At 51.6% G+C, this 21,065-nt stretch overlaps 1 protein-coding gene across 1 annotated transcript; it reads right to left on the reverse strand.

Annotated features, from left to right (window-relative positions):
• LOC105696702 (cone-rod homeobox protein) lies at nucleotides 1-13,373 on the reverse strand. Its single transcript, XM_012419396.2, has 4 exons — nucleotides 13,270-13,373; nucleotides 8,347-8,552; nucleotides 5,450-5,829; nucleotides 1-1,417 (listed from the first exon to the last, which is right to left on the reverse strand). The coding sequence occupies exons 1-4, from the start codon at nucleotides 13,352-13,354 to the stop codon at nucleotides 922-924; spliced, it is 1,167 nt and encodes a 388-aa protein (XP_012274819.1). The 5' UTR covers nucleotides 13,355-13,373; the 3' UTR covers nucleotides 1-921.
• Nucleotides 13,374-21,065: the final 7,692 nt, after the last annotated feature.

Consider the following 21,065-nt stretch of genomic DNA (forward strand, 5'->3'; position numbering starts at 1 on the left):
GAAGAGGACTGCTTATCTCACGAGAACGAATTTATTTTATGCAACTACCACGATATAGTACATGCTAACTAAGTATGTATACTCGTTTGTAATACCGCTATGTTATAGTGCATCTCTTTCGCTACGATCGTCATTGACGCTGGAACAAGCAAATCCGTCAAAATGACGGATTCTCAGGTGGCAAACTAAAGACAGGAAAAATCCGCCGGTTGTTCCAGCGTTAATCGGTAGTGACGGTACTATCGGACAGTAATATTATACAGGTCTCTCTACTTTTAGCTACAATCTTTTGGCCGCTAATACTTTGGTTAAAATCACGGGACCCAGAAGAGCATGGCACGACCCGGCATCACTTCCTCGTCTCTTCACACTTTATCCGAACATTGAACATCGCCAACACCAGGATCTAAACTAGGCACAGGACGGTCCTCCGGGAATGTCTTCGTCGAATCGGATGAGAGAAATAAACTGCGATGTTCCAATCAGGATTACTCCATGTTCACGAGGAACGAGGCGATGATCATCCTCTGGGAGTCTCTCTAGGTCGAGGGCATCCCTGGATGGACGATGTAAATAATGATGACAACCATTGACAAACGCTGCCAAGACGAGGATCTTCCTCGATCCTCCCTGGTGGACCTTAGGAATCCCCAAAAACGTCGCTTTTGAAGCCGCCTTCTTGTTGACACTGAACACGGAGCCATTTCGACATATGGGCGAAATTCGTCCGACCGTGCAGGCAACATTGGACCAAATGTCGGGCGCCTTTAGGCGCTCTTAGTAGCCAAAGGGTTAAAAAACCACATCTAGGGAACAATCCTCTCCGACGCAACGTCCCGTCTTCCCTGGACGAACCCCGAAAGGTAGACCCCCAGGGTGGACCGATCTCCACCCTCGACGAGACCCCCGGAAGGCCGCTTCCTAAGGGTCCTCCTTGGTGGAGGGCTGCACCTGGTGGACCACCGCCGGCAGATGGTGATGGTGGTGATGGTGTTCCGGCCTTCTGGACAAGCCCAACAGCGGGGGCAGCAGGGGCAGGGGCAGGGGCAAAGGCAGACCCCCTGGGAACCCGGCTAGGCCCCCTAGGAGGGCGGAGGCGGTGGAGTGTTCCTGGGCCTTCCTCCGCAGCTCCGCCAAGCTGCTGCTCCGGTGGAGGTCCCCGGTCCCGGGCTTGCAGCATCCGCAGAGGGATCCTGGCCAGCCGGCCGGCGCCCAGGTCAGCATCTCCTGGAGGCTTCCTCCGCGGTGGTCCGCGGTGCTCCACAGGGACGGGGTCGCCGAGGTCAGCGAGGTCGGCGTGCTGCCCACCACCTTGCTCCCGAAAAGCGGCGGCGAGAACTGCGCCGCCAGGTGCGGCGAGAAGAAGAGCGACGTGGGGGGCTCCACGGGGCGGAACCCTCCTCCTGCCCCGGGGGCGCTGAAACGGGACCTTCGCTTGTAGTACTACATCTTATCATTTATGAAAGAATATTGATATCATTATTTCTATACTTTATACTGCACCGAGGAACCCTATAAAAATTGACTTACTCAAGGAAACATGAATTCCTGTTACAATATCCTGCGATCAAACCTGTCTAATGATGTGTCAGGATGCGTTAACGAAATTTCTTTAATTGCGAGATACGAATTTTCTATATATTTATTAATGAATTTTTATGGAACCGTATGAATTCGTATGTTGAACGAGGCTTTTGGTGCATCGCGAATGGTGGTCGTCGGTGTACGGGCATTTGAGGAAATTCTGATTTCGAGTAAAAGTTCGGCGGGTCAGGGAAGCGACCCCTCGGGTGATCTTAAGGGAGCCCCGAAGCGTTAACCCAATTACCAGGAGGTACCTCTCCTTGGCGCGGCGCCCGCTTTGAGGCGCTGATGATCATCTCAAATATTAATCGCAAATATTGTTTAATTAATGTAACGAGCCGTCTGGCAGCCGCTCTTAGCGAGGCGGGTCTGCAGAGACGGGATGGCCAGGATCGAGTGGTCCGGAGCCGAGGGATGCTGCACGCGCCGGAGACGGGCCGAGGCCCGAATCCCGGTAAGCGCGATAATTGGCGGCAATTAGCAACGTGCCCTGCCACTCCGTGGAATATCCTGGAGTACTCTAGATACTCTAGATGCGAGCTAGCGCCTTCCTGGGACAAAGTGGGATCCCATTCGTACTTGGCCGAGCCACTTTCGCACTCGCTAGCGCACCTAGAGGCAATTTTAATTAATTTATTTCATTTCAATTTGAAACCAATTAATTTTAATTTAAATGCAACACTTTGTAGGATAAATCTTGCACTTAAGGTGACATGAAAGGCGCTGAGCAATTTCCAAGGAATCGGTACACTCGATTCGGGGAATACTTTCACCGTGTACTTTGATCTATCAGATGCATATAGGCTGACTCTTTGATATCACTTTAACCGAGATATAAATTGATTTCAGTTCGGAGAACCAGATACGCAGCGAACAGGGAGATGGAGAAGATGCCTGAATCCCTGTAAGCGCGATAATTACCGGCAATTAGAGGCGCTTCGTACCACGCCATGGAACACTCGGTTGCATAGACGGTGCATTGTGCCACGTAATGCGGAGCGGTGCTGTGTGCGGCTCGATTTATGCCCTGCTTAGGCTCGCTCCTCCGGCGTACGCAATTGACGTACACGCACGCGCCTAATTATCCTGTCATGAGAGGGTGCAAGTGCGCTTCCCGGATGAGCGCCGACACGCCATCCTAAGCTATTACGCGCCATGACACTTGTCAGTTGTCGTGCCGATGCCCTGCTCGTGAAGAAGGGCTGAAAAATTGACTGCCGTGAGAATATCAACCTGACATTTTTTCTTTTTCTCCTTTATTAACAGCGATTGTTGGAGAAAGCACGGTCAAATGAAATACTCGAAAAAGAGGCGAGAAAATAAATCTTCGGACCTTCGCGCGAATTTATCACAAGACAATTAATTCATTGAACTTCCGCAAATAGAATTTCCCGGCAAGGAAATATATTGCCGAGCCTTCGGAAATTTGTCCGGGAATTTATGGAACAGGCACGTGGGAAATTCTTCTTTACTCGATTTTCTGGCATGTAGCGGAATATTGACAGAAATCAACGGGAAGTGCATTACTTCCGGGGCGGGCCGGAATCGATAGATTCGAGCAATCGCTTGTAAGGAAATTATCGTCCCGTAGATTGCCTCGGGACTTTTATCTTTTCTTTTCTTTTCTTCTAGATTCTGCTCGGACGTGACTTTAGTCGTTAACGAAGATTGGGATTTATTAAATACCGTGAAAAAAAATCGTTCTACCGAAATGGCCGGAGTCTCGCTTTCGGGTACTAAGAGCGAAGGTTTGGAACTCCGGGAGGGAAAAAGGGAAGATCGTTCCCTCGAAGGTGGAGGACCCTTCTCGAGAGGTTTTCACCTACGTTGGCGAACACTGGGGCCAAGTATGTCGGATATATCCGGTATATCTGGTATATCGCGTTACTTTGAGACCGTTCCACGAGGCGAGCGTCTCGGGAGAAACAAGAAGATGGCCCGCAAGATTCCCCGGAGCACTCGGGCTTACGATTATCGCGTGACCTCTCTTTCGAAAAAGGAAACCCGAGGCAAACCCGGGGAAAACTCGGCGGAGCTCCCAGGGGACGGGGGTGAGTACTTGTCCGTCGGACCGTGCTTTTAATTTCGTTCTTTTAGATTTTTTTTCCTTCTCTTTCTTTTTTTTTTCTTTCCAGCCGCTCGTCTTGACAAGGTCCTGCAGGAGGACGAGGAAGCCGCCACGTCGGCGGGACCGCTCGCCCGGATAAGGACGAGCCATTAAGGACTTTATTTAAAATTCAATGACGTTAAGCTCCGCCGTTCCTGCAGGCTCCACCTTGGTCCAGGACGTCGCGTGGATCCGCCCGTTTACGGGACCTGGAGAAATGGTACCGAGACGAACATCCAAGATGGCGAACCTTGGAAAAGGTGATTTTTTTCCCCTTGATCTTTCTCTGCCTAATAAGGACGCTTATTCGCGAGATTTCAGGTACTCGCGTTCCTGATCTTGAGAAAACGAGGACTGATAGTACGGTGCAGTGAACGCAATGGAAATTATGCCGATAATGATGGTTTGGGTCTTAAGTGGTACTTATTGGTATCGATTTGTCGAAGAAATGGGGCACCTCGTTATTAACGAATTTTAAATGAAAAATCTTTAATCAAGCTGCACGATCTCTATATCAGGCACCTGGAGTCGCGTCTTTGATTCCATCTCCAGGATTTGTCGAAGAAATGGGGCACCTCGCAGAGGACGTGGAAGTCGCGCGCCTCCACCCCTCGAGTGAAGGAAAGCCAAGGAGCCGCTCGGCAAGGTAATGACGAGCCATTAAAGTCTTTATTTAAAATTCAATGATATTAAGCCCCGGCGCTCCTGCAGGTCGGGGATCCAGCCAGGAGGAGGAAGGTGCCCGCGGATCCCGGTTCCAGGGGGAAGGAGGTCGAGAAGGTTGCGGGAAGGTTGCAGGAAGGTTGCGCCGGGGTTGCCTCGGCCCCCTTCCTCCGGTGGCCGTAGGTTGGTACCAGGGTAAGTACCTGGGGGGTACCCCCGCAGGGGGGCAAGGAGGGCGCAAAGCTTGCCCCCGGCGCCGCTCTAGGCGACTGAATAAATGATGAGGATATATTTACGGCGAGCGGTTTTAAATAAATTACAACTGCGGAGACGACGGAGGGGCCCGAGACGCCTCCCCGAGCAACCCTCCAACGCTAAGCCCGCCCTCGACGTCTATTACTTCGACCGCGTTTTCGGCATTATTCTGCCTTACGCCCCGCCGAAACTCTTCCGCCGGTTCCTGACAACCCCCGACTGCTTTACACCCTCCCCGATCGATTTCACCTAACCTAAATTTCGGATATACCCCGTTATGAAAAATTATAACATTAAATGCAAATTACCCTTAAAGCGGGTGCATCGTTACAAAAATTCACGGAGGAAATACATTGACGTTCCTCGAGGATTACCGTAGAACCCTATGAAATGATTATACAATTACAAGTTTATTCAGAGATATCAAGCGTATGTCGATGCAGAATTTCACCGCGACCTCGTGTCCCGCCTTGCGCATAAATCCTCAGAATATTTTAACCGGTCCGATACCTCGATTACCCACACACGGCTCCCACAAAGAGCTCGCTTTATCCCTTTATCGTTCCATTCTTCCAGCGTTTATATTTCCCCCCGCTCCCGGTATTCCAGATCGCGGGTTAACGAGGCGTCGATTATCGCGCGATTATTCGGCCGAGTTCGGGTGAGTTCGGGTAAGTTCGGCCTCGGTCCGGGAGCTGGGTTTAATGGCGCGTGTCTCGCTTCCGGGCCCCGCGGGCGGCGGCGGGCGGAGGGGTAGGGGGGAGGGGGGAAAGGAACGGTCGGTGATGTTTCCTAAAGACGTAAATACAAAGGAGCTAAAAGCCGGAGCTCAGTGCTCACCTCTCCGCGGGTGGTGGCAGACCTCCCGGGGCGGGCGCCTGCGAGGGGGTAGGCGCGGGGCCGAGGCTGGCCCCCGAGCGGACGGGGGCGGTGGGCGGCGGCGGCGGCGTCGCGACGCCTCCCAGGGACGGCTGACTCTGCGGCTGCTGGGGCCGCGGGCTCACCGAGGCGGAGGTCGTGCTGGGGCTCCGCGAGCCCCCTACCTCCGGCCCGCCGTCCTCGACCCCGACCTCGGCGTCGGCGCCGCCTGGACTCGGGCCCCCCGAGGACGAGGCCAGGCTTGGGCCCTCCGGGTTGCCGGAGCCCCCCTCCCGCTTCCGCTGCTCCTCTTTCAGCCGCTCGCTCTTCCGCCACTTCGCGCGTCGGTTTTGGAACCACACCTGAAATCCAAGATGGCGGACCGTTGTTTATAAGCGATCTTAAGGTAAGCGCCTGGAGATGCTTGCTGCGATTAATGTGAGTACTATAACACTGCGTAGTAAGACGATGGGCAAGTACGAAACTTTACAACAGGTACATATCGTCGGATTTTCTAGGGCGTTTTTTATAACGTGGAAATCTAGATTCCCTGGGATTTTTATCCCGGCAGGTGTCAAAGGGTCGAACCCCTCCGGCTGCGAGAGTATTCCCCGTATTCGAGGACAATTACGCGGAGGAAAGCAACGAGGTGGCGACGCGCATGTTCAAGGAGCCGGCATGGGTGCGAGTGCTTCTTAAAAAGCTCGAGTTCCGCTAACGAGCCTAACTTGACGTAATGCCGGCCGAAATAGGCTTTATTGCAGGAGAAACCGCGGCCTCCCGAAGGATCACTTGGGAGTCTCTCGGGGAACCTCTCGGATGTGGCCCGGAGGCGTCGCGACGCCCCGGAACGGTGGCCGGGGCGAACGAACTAATTGCGCCACGGGAAGACCCGGCGAGATATGCTACGAAGAAAAAAGTTCACTTGTATAGGACGATTTTTTAACATATTAATAAAGCAGCCGTAGGACAAAAAGACCTGGCATGATCTGCTAGGAAAAAAAAAAAGATGATTACTTGTGTCGCACAATTTTTGGAGATATTAATTAAGACGTTGGTAAGGTAAACGTATCGATTGAGGTGGGAATAAAAAAATGTGGCAAGGCAGGCTAAGATAGGAAATGTTTACTCGTATGTGAAAAATGATCGATTAATCGAGGAGAGCGCAACGAGGCTTCGTAACCGACCTTTCTGAATCACCCTGTACACCCGATCTCGAGGGTCACGAGAGAGGTAATACGCCGAACAAAGCCAAGGGTCTCCAGAGACCCTAGCAGAGCCCCGGCGTCTACTTCGACGTTTATTCTCCTTCCTGCTATACGAATTTAATCCTAAATATGTCAATATCGACGCGGGACCCCCCGCGAGTTCATCCTTTCCTCCTCTCTTATTTCTCCGCAAATGGGACGCCGGAATACCGTCAATCCCGAACAATAGATTACGAATGAAAAGTACCGAGGATCTCAAAAAATTCATATCCGAGATAGATGCAGGATTATTTTTTTTTTCTTCCTCGAAAAAAGAAATTTCAGGAGCATCGCGTTCTTCCTCAGGGCCTCCATAATCTCCCGGTGGAGTTTCTAACAATTCGGGTGTACCCAATTTGGAGAAATGTTTTATAATTATTTGTACTTTTTTGTGTGTATATGTGACGCCTTCGTATCACCTTAAAAACGAGGGGAATAAATGAATGGAGATAGGCGTAATTGAAGAGAGGGGAGCTGGAGTGCTTTCCCAGGGATGAGAGGTTTCGACTTCAGCTCACTATTCTAAATTGGCGTTTCCGAAGCTCTCGGGGGTCCCAGCTCTTTGACCGGAGTACGGGCGTCCTCGTCGAGGAACGGGGATCCGTGATTTTAGCGAATCCGACGCGCGCGACGGGTAAAGATCATGACGTGCGACGTGCGAAGTCGCGACGTGCGTCGCCGTGACGCGAGAACGTGCCCCCGACGACCCCCCAGCAGGTTCTAATTGGAGCGCCAGGGCGCTATTTGTCCATTATATTCCGGATTCCCTTTGTCCCCCCGATGAAACAATGAGTCTGCCCCGTAATTGCGTGAGCTACTCCGGACCAGGCTCCTCGGGCTCGACATCGGGTCCGAAGTGTCGCGCCCTAAGCGATCGCTTACGCGACGGCCACCCGAGAGGGGGTGCTCGGAAGCTGGACCGAGAAGAGGAAGACTCGATTAATAAGTCGATCGCCTCGAAAATGGCGCCCGGGCATGAGAAACTTCGGAAATCTCGACGATAAGCGAGAAGGGATCATCCTTTCAGAGATTTCAAGATTCCAATATGGCGGCGAGGGGTTTTCGAGACGCTGGATTTTCTCCGGGGTTTTTGGGAGATAGCGAGGGTCTCTGGATTCAAATTTCAGGGGGGAGTTGTAGAGTTAGTTACAGACTTTGAATCTTGATTTGTAGGTGGTATTTCGGGGGAATTAAATAGTGCTCCTCTTTCCGTCCGCTCCGCTTCCAAGATGGCGGCGGCCCGAATCCTTTTCCCCACGGTTTCCGGAATTGTTTCTGCCCGCAGGAAAATCTCTAGGTTTGTGTTTCTGTAGAAATTAATGTTGAGTGGGGGCCAAGTCTTGATTTTAGATTCAAAGTCAGTGGCTACTTATGAGGGTGGCTTCGGGGCGGAAGAAAAGATCGCCAAGCGGTTCTTGAAAAGTGGTGAAACGTTTTCCACCGAGCGGACGGTTACGAGGGTGGTCCGCAACCATGCCGAACACTTCGGAGCCGAGGGTAATCCGGCGATTACCGGCTTACTTCGTCAGGAGATTACGTCGGGTCGAGGGTGTCGGGTCGTCTCCGGGGGCCGGGGGTCTCGGGGTCGACCCGAGGTCCTTCCACGTCCCCCGGGAGGGCGGGATATCTCACCTGGACCCGCGCCTCCGTCAGGTTGATCTTCATGGCCAGGTCCTCCCTGGTGAAGACGTCCGGGTAGTGGGTCTGCGCGAACGCCGACTCCAGCTCCTCCAACTGCTGCAACGTGAAGGTCGTCCTGTTCCTCCGCTGTTTCCTCCTGACGAACGAGTCCTCGCCGACCCCGTGTAGGGCAGGGTGGTATGCCGAGTAACTCGTGTCTGAAACGGAAATAATTACCATTTGCAATTATAAATAATAGGAAATGCTTTGCGACCATCATTTCTCCATGTTTTACTCGCGCAGACACGCACTTGGCGCTGAACTCTATCGAGGCGATTTTTTAAGGAGATGTGAAAATTGTCGTTAGGGTGAGAAAAGTCACAAAAAAAAAATAAAGAAATGTCGTTAGGGTGAGAATAATCGCAAAAAAAAAAAGAAAGAGCATCAATCTAATCCCGGGAAATTTTTCATCAGCTGGTCGGAGAACTTTTGGGGGTAATTATTGCCGCAGCCGTTTTTGCTAGAAAATTGTCGTAAGGGTGAGAAAAATCGCAAAAAAAAAAGAAATGTCGTTAGGGTGAGAAAAATCGCAAAAAAAAATAAAGAAAGGGCATCAACCTAATCCCGGGAAATTTTTCATCAGCTGGTCGGAGAACTTTTGGGGGTAATTATTGCCGCAGCCGTTTTTGCTAGAAAATTGTCGTAAGGGTGAGAAAAATCGCAAAAAAAAATAAAGAAATGTCGTTAGGGTGAGAAAAATCGCAAAAAAAAAATGAAAGAGCATTAATCTGCTCCCGGGAAATTTTTCATCAGCTGGTCGGAGAACTTTCGGGGGTAATTATTACCGCAGCCGTAACCGGGCAAAACGCGGCTCGAGGTGGCGGGTCGAAAAAGAGCGGCCGGCCGAATCAAAGCGGTCACGGGCGCAAAGCCGACGGAGGTTCGCACAAAGCTCGGCCGACGTGTGCCGGTACACGAGCGGCACGTAACCGGCACATAACCGGCACATAACCGACACAACCGGCACATAACCAGCACATGGCCGACACATAGTCGGCCGAGAGAGCCGGATAGGCGGCGGCTCGCTCGGAGCCTCTCATCAATGATGCAGAGCAATCAGCGCAATTAATTACCGCGGCGCTAAGCCGGGCTTAGCGAAAAACACAAATTAATTTCCTAAACTCATAAAAATTCAGGAGGCCCCCCCCCCGCCCCTCCACCCCCCGGCTCTGTCCCCGGCCTCCGATCGCGGAAAGGCGAATCGCGCCCGGAATCCCGGAAAAACCGCGGATACTCCCCGCAACGATTTTCCGCGTCGAACCTCGCGGCAGATTTGTCTACGCGATTTTCACCACGGAACTCGATTAACCCTTTCGTCGTTTTTTCCCGCTAATGGGGGTTTTCAAAATTCTGCGCATGATTTCGAGTTCTCTCTTAGGGTTATGTCGACTCGGAGGATGATTTGGAATTGTTTTGTTTTTTGTCTCGGGGTTGTCGGTACCTAGGGCATAATTTAGAATTTTTTTTTTCGGGGATATTGAAGTCCAGGGCTTGCCGCCGAATTTTTCCCCCGGTGCGGTTGATCTATTGAAGCGACCGGCATTTTTTAATTTCCGGTAATCCTGCGTCGATTTAACCGAGAGAATGATCGATGCGGGGAAAATTATTCCCGTGGGTAGTTTCGCAGAGTCGTTATCGATAAGCATTTCATGGGGACATCCGTCGACGATTCGGTTGCAAAAAAAAAAGAGAAATTGGAATCCCTTTTTTATTCGAGTCCGATATATTTTTATTTTTAAACCGATCAATTCTGCAGGTTTTGACTTTCCTCTCGTGGCGGAGAAATGGCGGCAGCTTTGAAGATTGCACGGGAAATGAATTCCCAGGTAGGAGTAATGATTCACCGATATGACCGGCCAATCGCCGGTAGGATAATGAATTGATAACGCGGCCGAGTAATCAAAAGTGTCGGGGGTAATTAATAGCTGCGTTAGCCGGACAATTTTTCCTCCGGCCCCGTGTTTGCGGATTACTTCCCGGGGCAATATGGCGGATAATTAATTAATTGATGACGGTGGAAATTATTGCTCCAGTCCTTCTCCGGTATCGATGACTATTTTTACCCCGCGGGCCGCTATCGGCCCGATTAAATTGCTCCGTTTTTATGAATTCGCCGGTGACGCGTGGGTTTTAATGATTTCCCGAATACTCTTCGAAAAAAACCCTTATCAATTAAATATCGCGTCGATTAAGAGTGCCTTCGATTCGACGGGTTGCTAGGCAACGTACGGCGTTCATTGTCGGTCGAAACGATCGATCATCGAATAATCGGCTATTGGACGTTAGATGACTTTTTTTGTTTGTTTTTTTTTCCTGGAGAGATTTGCAGGACGTACGTAGTATAAGTAAGAGAAATAATTAATTTTCTCTGTAGTCAGGCATATCTAATTATTAATTTACGACCTATTAATTTCCAATCGGATCGATCGACTGATTGAATTATCCGCGATTAGATGTTAGATTTTTTTTTTTTTCGCGGGGAGATTTGCAGGATATGCGTGGGATGAGTAAGATAAATTAAGGAAATGTACAGGAGAGAAGTATATATATATTTATTTTTTGCGCAATACGTCTCACCCCGACGCGGCGTATTAATTATCGGTCGGATCGATCGGTCGGCCGACGATCGAGTTATCGGCGATTGGATGTTAGGGGATGATTTTTGCTTCTTGGAGGGCGCGGGGGGCTCCCAGGGTAAATAAGTTTCCGGGGCGAGAGAGAAGGCCGGGGGAGGCTAAACTGCAAATCCACTCAAGATCCTGGATTAGAGTCGGGAAGTAAAGCCCACCTCCGCTCGTGGAACTCATCGAGACTCGGCAAAGATCCAATTTATTAAATCCCGAGAGCACGCGAACTCCCGATCGGCGTCGCCGGAGCACCTCGAGGATCCTCCAGGAGTCATTTCATCCAGGGGATGTCCCGACCCGGGGACGTCGACCAATTAAAATCCCCGCTACCATGCTTTGCTTTGCTTTCCATGTTTTCTCTCTTTTCTCATGAATGTTTTGCAATTGTCATTATTTGCCCCCTCATATTCATAATTACTGTTACTATGTATATTGATAATTGATATCAGGGTCCAGAGAGCGCGACAATGAGATTGTCTATAGACTTCGTTAATTCTTGAAAATTCGGGGTAAAAAGTAAAAAGGGGAAAACACGGATACTCGGAGCAATCTTTCCAGGGCGAAACGTAGTTTTCCCGTTCTCGTCCAGATCGGGTTTGGCTAATCGGAGGGTGGCCCCCCCCCGGGGGTGGTTTTCCCCCTTCTGCCCCGGCACCCAGAACCGAGGAAAAACTACACGTGGAGGTAAATCTAATGACACCCGGACCGTCGCTAACGACGCTAACGAGGTAGTTAGACGTCGGAGCGAACGTCGAGCATCCTCGGTGAGGTCGGCGGCGAGGTCGTCCACGTTTGGTCCCCTTCTGGTCCCCCTCGGTCCAGCTCGCATCTCGATGAGTCGAGAGGGAACCCACTTACCGACTTATCACGTAGTTACCTAATCTGTTTATCCCGGTGGGGAGTAGTTACGTGGAGGGAACCGCCGGAAGGGTGCCCGGACGTCCCCCGGGACCCCCTCCTTTGGACACTTTGCCGCGGGAAGTTCGACAAATTTAACGAATCTTTTTACTACACTAATCTCGCCGGAGATTAGATCGATATACACTTTGCGAAATCCTGATCTCTCTGGATTCTTTTTACAGCATACCGGGGAAATTGGCACGACAGTGGCCGGCTGGAGAATTTAGGATAACTTCAAACGCTGAATTTTAAGAACGGCGATAATGGCCATTTTTGGACAATCCACGTTAAAAGAAGCGAATCGCAAACGCGTTTTAGCGCAAGTACGATTTAACGGAAGCGAATCGCAAACGCGTTTTGGACGGAAGCGCGTTTCAACGGAAGCGAATCGCAAGCGCGATTTAACGGAAACGCGTTTTAGCGGAAGTGCGATTTAACGGAAGCGAATCGCGGCATCGGCCGCGAGCGGGACAGGCCGGACTCGGATGGAACTTTGCCGGCATCGAAACGCGCCGGAAGTTGGCTCGAGGAAGTGCAAACTAAGTTTACCGGCCGTCCAGTTTGCAGCCGTCCACTTTGCGTAACTCGGTCTAGCCGGTAATGTAACTTCATCGATGTGTTCCGCCAGAGCGAGTGCCGCCACGCCGAGATCAATCTGCCCCTCCCCTTATAAGATTCTCTCTCTAGCTTTAGCCCTAAAATTGAAAGACCCATAGACCCTCCCATAAATTACTCCGTAATTTCATGCCAAAAGAACAACCTCGACGCCTCCGCAAACACCTCAAAAATCTCTGCGTCAGGAAGCACCTGCCATTATGGAATAGAAAATCCAAGATGGCGGCGGGCTCGACCGAGCAATTATTCCTATCATCGTGGCAGCATAAAACCCGGGGTAAACCTAACAATCTTTAAGAACAAGTTTGACAGAAATAATCGTCCCGCGAGTATCCACGTCCACGTATGAGCGGTACAATTCCCACGTCCTCGGGAAAAGCAAAAGGGGGGAATGATCATACCCTAAAAGGGCCGATATCTCTCGAGGGGGCGAGCGACGCGGCGGGGTCGGCTCTAAAGCCGAATTTAAAAGAATATACATACCCCTCCGAATCCCGCGGCCATTGAATTAAGACCCCACCGGTGTCCCCCGGGAGGAAGGGGGGGATCGCCTCGGCTGGTAATCGGGTAAAATGCGAAAAATTGGAAAATGTAAAGCTCTCGCCCCCCCCCAGGCCCCCTCCGCCCCGGGCATATCTCGACGTATCTCGGTGCAAGTCGCGAGTCTCGGTACGCTTAAGTACTTACCCCGTGCTTGCACCCTCGCCCAGTGAGTTACGGTTGACATACTTACAGGGGTGGGTCGGAGCGAAGGGGTACTCCAGGGACGGCGGAAGCCGGGGCGCCGGGAGGCCCGGGGGGCAGTGGTAGCAGAACATGCCTCCGGTCCTGGCTCCCACCCCCACGCCCACCCCCGTCCCCGCGGCGCCCCCTCCGCCTCCACCCCCGGCACCCGCTCCTGCCCCCGGGGCCGCCCCGGCCCCCGCCCCGGGCACCTGCGTCGGCGTCTGCGGCTGCGACTGCGGCTGGGGCTGCGTCTGCGTCTGCGGGTGCTGCTGCACCCCCGGTTGCTGCTGCTGCTGCTGTTGCTGCTGCTGCTGCTGCTGTTGGCGTTGCTGCTGCGCCGACTGCTGGGGGTGGTGCTGGTGAGCGTGCACCGATCCAATCTACGGACAGATATTTTTTTTTTTTTCACCGCGGTTAGTGCCTAGCCTTTGTACGCTTTGCGCGGGATCTTATAAGGGGGACTTATTGTATTTAGTAAGAGATTTTCAGGTTAGGGCAATGTGCACCGATCCAATCGACGGACAGAATTTTTTTTTTTTTTTCTTCACGGGGGTTAGTGCCTATCTTTGTACGCTTTGCGCGTGATCTCGGAAAGGAGACTTATTATATTTAGTAAGGGTAGGTATATAGGTTAAGATGTATATAATCTACGAGCAGATTTTTTTGGATATTCTTGGTATTCGGGGAGAATTTCTCTTAAAAACGATTCTTTGTACAGATGATTGGAAATAACGTTCAAGTTCAGGGAGTGGCAAGATTTGATGTATTATGTTCCCTTGGGATTTGGAGGATACGCGACGGGAGGGTCGGAAAATGAGACGGAAAAGCGGTTGGGAGAAATCCTAATGGAAATGTCCGGCGGTCGAAAAACGCCGGGAAGACGCAAAAAGCTCGCGGGTGCGGACGCGCGACACGCGGATTTGCGGGGGGTCGAGACGCAATGCGATTAAGCTCGGCCGGGAAGGCGAGCGCGCCGATTATGCCAATCCCCGTTAGGGGATTGTAAACTCGCCTAAATAAATAATGGATATCTGGGGGTGCTCTTTGCCTAAGCAGGCATCAGTTATGGAACTTAATAAACGGCAAGTTATCAATTCATAATGGACCGGCGTGCCCGGGTGCGATGCGCGCGCACGCGAATGCTTTTAGACTCGCGGCGGCACCGCCTCCCCCCACCCGCATGCGCGCTCGTACTTTCGCACTCTCGTATTCTCGCACTCTCGCACTTTCGCACTCTCACCAGTACGCGCGCGAGCGCGGACTAGTTCGCACGGAGAGGCGCGCGTGTTCGCCAGTTTTTGCTAATTTGGCGTATTTTCCCCTAGATTTGACTTTCTTTTTAAATCCGTTTAGAGGGACGAAATTACAATTTAGCGGCTGGTGGGGAGATTCCAGCTATATCAAAGAAATCCGGGGAAAAAACTGTCTTTATCCGCGCCTACGTTCCCGCATTCTAATACTAATATCGAACGCTTGTTTAGCTAATTAATGCGAGGGAAATGGTATTTCATTACGTGGAGGTCATTACATGATGTAAAATAGGGTACAAGGAAACCTAGTGTTCATCTTTCACTTCCTATGTAACAATTTAGCGACTCTCTTGTTTTTAATCTAGCCGTTTTCTAGCGGCATTTAACGAGCCATCTAGCCAGTTCTGTAGTTCATGCATTAGCAACACTGGTGCACGCACACGAGCGGACCGCCGAGCGGGCGAAGGGACAAATTGAATTTTAGATCACGGCGTGCTCCGCCGGGGCTCGGGGGGCCGCCCGAGAGCAGCCGCCGAGATGATACTAATTGAAATTTGAAATTGATATTAGCGAATTACTGCCCCTTCCTAGAGGCCCAACCCGATTACCTCCGCGTGTCGGGTATCAAAAGTAATTGCTGCCGAACTTAACGAAATTCCGTAGCGTAGACCCGGCCAAGCGCCGCCATCTTGTGGGGCCTTTGGGTCCGCTTGACGATATCGATTGGACATTTTTCCGACGGATTGCCTTTTAGCGGGTGGAAACATATCGGAATCTAGTCATTCCCCGGTTTTCTAGCCCCGAATGATTGCGTTCCAGTGCCCAGGACTGCGAGCGTTCCGGAAAATAGGGAATGAAACCTTCAGGTGATATGGGGACGACGCGGCGGCCATCTTGCTTTTCGGCGATCTTCCGCAAGACGCGCCGGACTTCTTTCGGGATCGCTATTTCGAGGAGAAAATTGGTGTTAGCGGTATTTCGTGGTTGAATTATCGTCATTGGGAGAATACACTGGAGATATGAGGAGCGTATCGCGAATGTTTAACGACGCCTGCGGCGGAAATCTGGCGAAAATCGGGATCGCGTCCCTCTGGTCGGAAGAGCGCGGGTAGACATTGCGGGCGCTCGGCGAACATATGTGTCGACATAAGGACCGACCCTAATCCGCGGTATGCCGTTGGTAATTATTAGAACTTAATTTCCCAAGTCCCCACACTTTTTCCCAACCCTTCCCTCCGACTAAGTCGTTAATAAATCCCGTTCCCTCCGCCATACAATTCTTTTGCGCATCGCTCGATACCTAATTCTAGTTTAAAACCATACACCGTGAATACCAAGACCACGATGAAGGTCCTAACCCCCGTGAAGTTTTTCTTCCAACAAATTTGAAAAAAATTGTTCAAGGGTGGTGTATCACTTTTTAAAGGGAGGAAGAATCAACAAACGACTTCAAGGGCCGGTGGAAAATCAGCGATCGATTGGACGGCTCCCTGTCGGTCATAAGGCGGACAGAGGGAACATACGCGTCGACATAAGGGAGCAAATGTAGCGAGGCTAATCCGCCCATGGGGGGCCGGGGGGCCGTGGGGCCCCCAAAGAGGGGCCCCCGTGTTTGCGGTTCTCGAGCAGCGGGTCGGAACACCGACTCACAGTGTTTCATCGCGCGATCATCCGATTGCCGGCGAAGAGGGCACCGGGAAGGGATTGCGGTTCGGGGGGCCCCCCGCAGACTCGAAGGGTGTTTAGAATCCAAGCTTCGGGCGCGCTAACGCGACGTTAATTGCATAATTGCGACCGGCAACGAGCAAAGCGCCGCCGAGCGCTGACGTCAGCTGGGAATTATTCGGCACGCGACGAGACGTACTTTGCAGCTGACGTTTTCGATCGCATGAGTTTAATCTTCAGTTTCATTTCGATTTTCCTTGTATTTTCATTTTCAAAAATTTTCCTTCGTTTGACGAGCTGGGAATTATTCATCGGGGACGGGGCACCAGGGCTGGAAACGTCATGAACCCCCTCGAGAATCCCTCCAAATCCATGTATCTCCCCTGAAAAAAATCCCAACCTCTCGTTCGATTGACCAATTTGCAGGGATGTACCTTCCACCTAGAGCTGCAGGGAATTTAGGTGCGAGAAAAGCGGTACAGAGACGTAAAAAGGCAAGGAGGCCGTTCATAAACGGGTACGCGTCAAAAGTACGGCGCGGCGGAACCTTTGCACGTTTTTCAAATTTTCAGTGTAATTATCCGCGAAATAGGGCTCGGGGAAAATTCAAGTGGAATTATCGCCGGTATTTACAGGCCTCGGCATGGAAGATTACCGAGGGTTTTATGAGCCTCGGAATGACGAATATTAGAGGATGGGCTGCTAAGAGGGCGACGTGAAACTAGGAAAAGAGCCGCCGGACAGAGATTAACGAAGATTTCATTACGGGCTATATTGTGCTCGCATAGTGGCTCGTTAAACGACAGGCCCGGTTTCTTTATTAACCCGCTCCCGGAACGCATCGGAGGGAATTGATTAAGCGGCTCAAATTGGATGCAGCGCGTTAGCCCTCATTCGTGGATGACACAATTTAATAAGGCCTCGTTCGCGTCCTGGAATCCCGTCTCATTCCTGAGACTCTCGGCTCTTATTTCCCGTATTTTAACCCGCATCTAGAGACCGCCGATAAACCGGCGAGTCCATTGCAGCGTTAATGCATTTTAATGCATTTCGATGCATCCAAGTCGGAGAACCCGCGAGACCGGCGACCAGATTCATCAACTCGTAATTTCGATTAATTCTATGCTTTTCCCCTCATTGTCCGCGACGTATATTTTTCTCTCTCTCTTCCAGCTCTTGTCATCGGCATTTTTTAACACAATCGACATTAACGAACGCTACGTGGAAATTCTATTTATTAATTTTCTCCGAGATGTTCGACATCGTGAATTTCCATTATTTTCCGTGGCACGGCAAGATTATGAAATTTTGGTTATTAATTGTCAGAGGTGTTTCCTGGCTTCTCCGGGGTATAGGGGAATATTCCCAGGGAAGCGTCGTGATTATTTGATTTTTTTTTTATTTTTTATTGTTAATGGGAAACATTACCAAAGCGTGACGAGAGGAGGACGAGGGAGAGACTCCCTCGGGAGCGACTTCGTGTGTCGCGCCTTTGCGCCTCGGAGACGAATATCGTCGACGCGACAAGGAGAGAGGGAGAGGGAGAGAGGGAGAGAGAGAGACAGAGAGCGAGTGAGGCCATTACGCGCGCGATGGTAACGGCTTAGCGTAATGCATTTTAGTTAAGCACATCGAAGCATGTTCGTCGCGGAGTTAACGCATTTAATGGAGGTTAACTTTGCGTATGCCGGCTCCCTCGTGCCCTGGCCTCTCCTCTCTCTCTCGCTCTCCCGGCCTCCGGGCGCTCCCTCTCTCCCTCCCTCCCTCTCGGCGACGCGTCGCCTCGCCACCGGCCGTGGGGGGATCTGCATTTATTTAATAATCTCGTTACATTCCGCCTCAATTGAGCGGAGAATTATTCCAGGGCCTGCGGTTGAGTAATTAAATCAAAGTATTGTCGCAAACGCGAGGAACTCGTCTCGCGAGCGACCGGACAAGGGCGTCGGATTAAAAACCACCGACGCGATTGTATCTCCAATGAAGACCGTCAAAGTAGGGAAAACCACTCCTCCGAATTTTTTTTATTACTAATTCCTCCCTGATTAATGATCTACCCTCTCAATTTTAATAAACGCACCGCTCGTGGTTTATGAAAATGCACTTGGCGCGGGACGCTGCCTAGCCCGAGTCTCTATACGCGAACGGAGGACTCGAGGAGAGACGAAAGAAGTATCTCTATGGGCGCGGGCCACTTTGGGGGGTGTTTTGGCTTCTTTTCGGAAACTTCCGGTCCGGCCCGACACATTAGGGGGCCTAAATGCAGCCAAGAGGCATCGGCCGGGCACCGGAAGCGGAATCGCCGCCCCGTAGTCGATTGTAAGTGAAATTGCAGGGGCTCCCCTCGGATGTTCCGGTCGGTTCGGGGGGCGATTCGCTTCCGGATCCGGGCCGATACTCCCCTCCCACCTCCCACTGGTCGAACCACACCAGAGACTCGCTTCCATCCACTTCGATCCACTCGATTCCACCGCATTAGGTTCAGTTTCTATGCCCGACATCGCACTCGAGCGGGCTCTACGTGGGGTAAATACCTACCGAGTGTCGAGGGCATTCTACCGGCGCTCGTCTCTTTACTCGGGCACTCGACCGCTCGAGATGTGCCCCGCCATTTATTTCCCGCCCGTTCACGCCGATTTATCCCCGATTTATGTCGCCGGCCGGCCGTTTTATCGCGGACCCCCCGCGAACAAGGTGGACTCTTTATGATCGACGCGCGCCGGCCAGCGTTTGCATTTCCTGCCGACCGCTCTCGAATTCATATTTCACGATGCACCGAGGAAAGAACCCAGGACTTTTCAAATCTCCCACGGGAAAATCCAGTCACCCCAAAATCGAGGTATTAATCGTCATTCGGTTTTTCCAGCGTAGGCTGTCGTAAAGAAACTCGGTCGCTCGCCGTGTATACATTTGCACTTGACGCGGAACTCAACCAAGTCGACTCAGGGTATGAGAATATTTTCTTTTCTTTTTTTTTTTTTTACGGAATAGGGTGCTTTTCACGATATTCAAAGACGGGGTAAATCTGGCAAAATTTGCGGGGGAATGTTTTGCACTTATTTTGTGTATTATGGACTTATCGGAAGTATAGAAATCTTGAAGTGGGCCGATAGCGAATCGCTGCGCGCGCTTATCGATGCTCTCTACGGTCTCGCGGCCTTCGAGTCTCGGACGGAGCCACCGCATTGATCGAATTAATCCGTCAATTTATCAATTACACGGATGAATTTGTTTGCTCCCTTCCCCGGCTCCTCTCTCCGTCCCTCTCTATCTCGCTCTTTCCCTCCGATTGGGGCTCGTCCATCGATCACAAGTGGATCGGATTCGCTTGTGCGGAGACACGTCCACGCGTACACGCGGTTTGCGCACGTTTATACGTACGTGATTAACGCGGGGTACAAATAGAAATGCATTTGGCGTACAAATATAACAGGTGAAGAAAAATGGATTTAAAGCGATACCGTCATTCCCAACCTGACACAACAAAAAAATACTTAGGCGACGTGTAAATGCATTTCACGATACGCTATCAAACGGTGTAGGCGGAAAATCGTTATCACGCATTTAATCGTGGAGAGCATAGGGAGGAAATTCAGTTTTCTAATAACCGGAGACACGTATCTATATCTTATGTATTTCGTGGGAAATATAGCGAAGGGATTTAATTTTGCAATGATTGCAAATAAAAAATGTCAGGTTCTTTAATTTATTTCTTAGCGAGAATTATAGGGTAAATCGTGTCGCGGGCGGAATGTACTTGGCGCGCGGCTCCAGCGAGTCCGTAAGGGCGCAGGCGCACAAGTACTTACGCAGTTGCGGGGCATACGTAACCGCGTGGCTCGGGGCACAGATTCAACGAGCTCAATTGGTTGCGCCGAACGAGGAGAGGACGCCGAGGCGGAGGCCAAGAGGAGGATCGTATTGATTCCGCGCTCGTCCACCTAGCCAACGGATACGACCTGCTCGCGAGTCGGACAAATCGCCCATCTAGTCTGCACACCCTCCCCGGCGAACATGCAGCAGACCAGATCCTCGGTTTACCCTAAAACCCCCACACCCATTCCCAGGTAAAATTGGACATAACCTAAAAGAGACGGAGTAGAAGTCTCGAGGAGGATCCGTCAAGATCGGCAAAACTCCCGGGGTCGGTAAATCCTACGGTGGAAACGGCGGAAGCGGTTTCCACCGCGGTGGATCAAAAGTGGAACTCTGCAGCGTGGAGGCCGCACGGCGCTCACCTCGTCGGCCCGTCCTTCCCTCCGTGGCACGAGAGGGAGATGGGAAGAGGACGGGACTGTAGAGTTCGCCCTTAGGGCACCATTTCCAACGGGACCGCGTCGTAACGGGAGTGGATCCGCTACGTTCCAATTGGCTGCTGTTTGATATGCGCGCCAATTTCGTCCAATATGTCGCGCCCTGCGGACAGGGCTCCGCATCCGTCTCCCCCTCTCGAGCCCTCCCGCCCCCGCATACGTAAGGACGTATAAAGTGTATACTCCGCGGCGTATATCCAGGCCCATGTATATCGTTACCGCCGCGGATATACCGGGTATATAGAGTGCGCGCCGTACATGGCGGAGCGTGCCGGGACCCGGGGAACCCCCGGGCCCTGCGCTCCTGTATTATTGCCCGCCCGTAAATTTCTCCCGGAAAGCGATTTACCGAGGAAGCGCCGAGGATAAATCTTTAGTCGAGTCGAAAAGCGTAAAACGGGAGGTTCTTCGGGACAGGGGGAGGGGAAACCTCCGCTTCTCGTTCCCCGTTCCGGCAAGAAATGGCCGGCGCCCTCCGACCACCTCCGAGGCGCCGCTTAGGCGGAGGTGTCGAAAGTTCTGCGCTCCCGCCGCCTGAGTCCACGGACAAATACTGCGCCGTCCTGTCCTCGCTTATC

Source organism: Orussus abietinus, unplaced genomic scaffold, assembly GCF_000612105.2.
Source record: "Orussus abietinus isolate OABI.00-Male unplaced genomic scaffold, Oabi_2.0 scaffold13, whole genome shotgun sequence".
NCBI classification, from domain to species: domain Eukaryota; kingdom Metazoa; phylum Arthropoda; class Insecta; order Hymenoptera; family Orussidae; genus Orussus; species Orussus abietinus.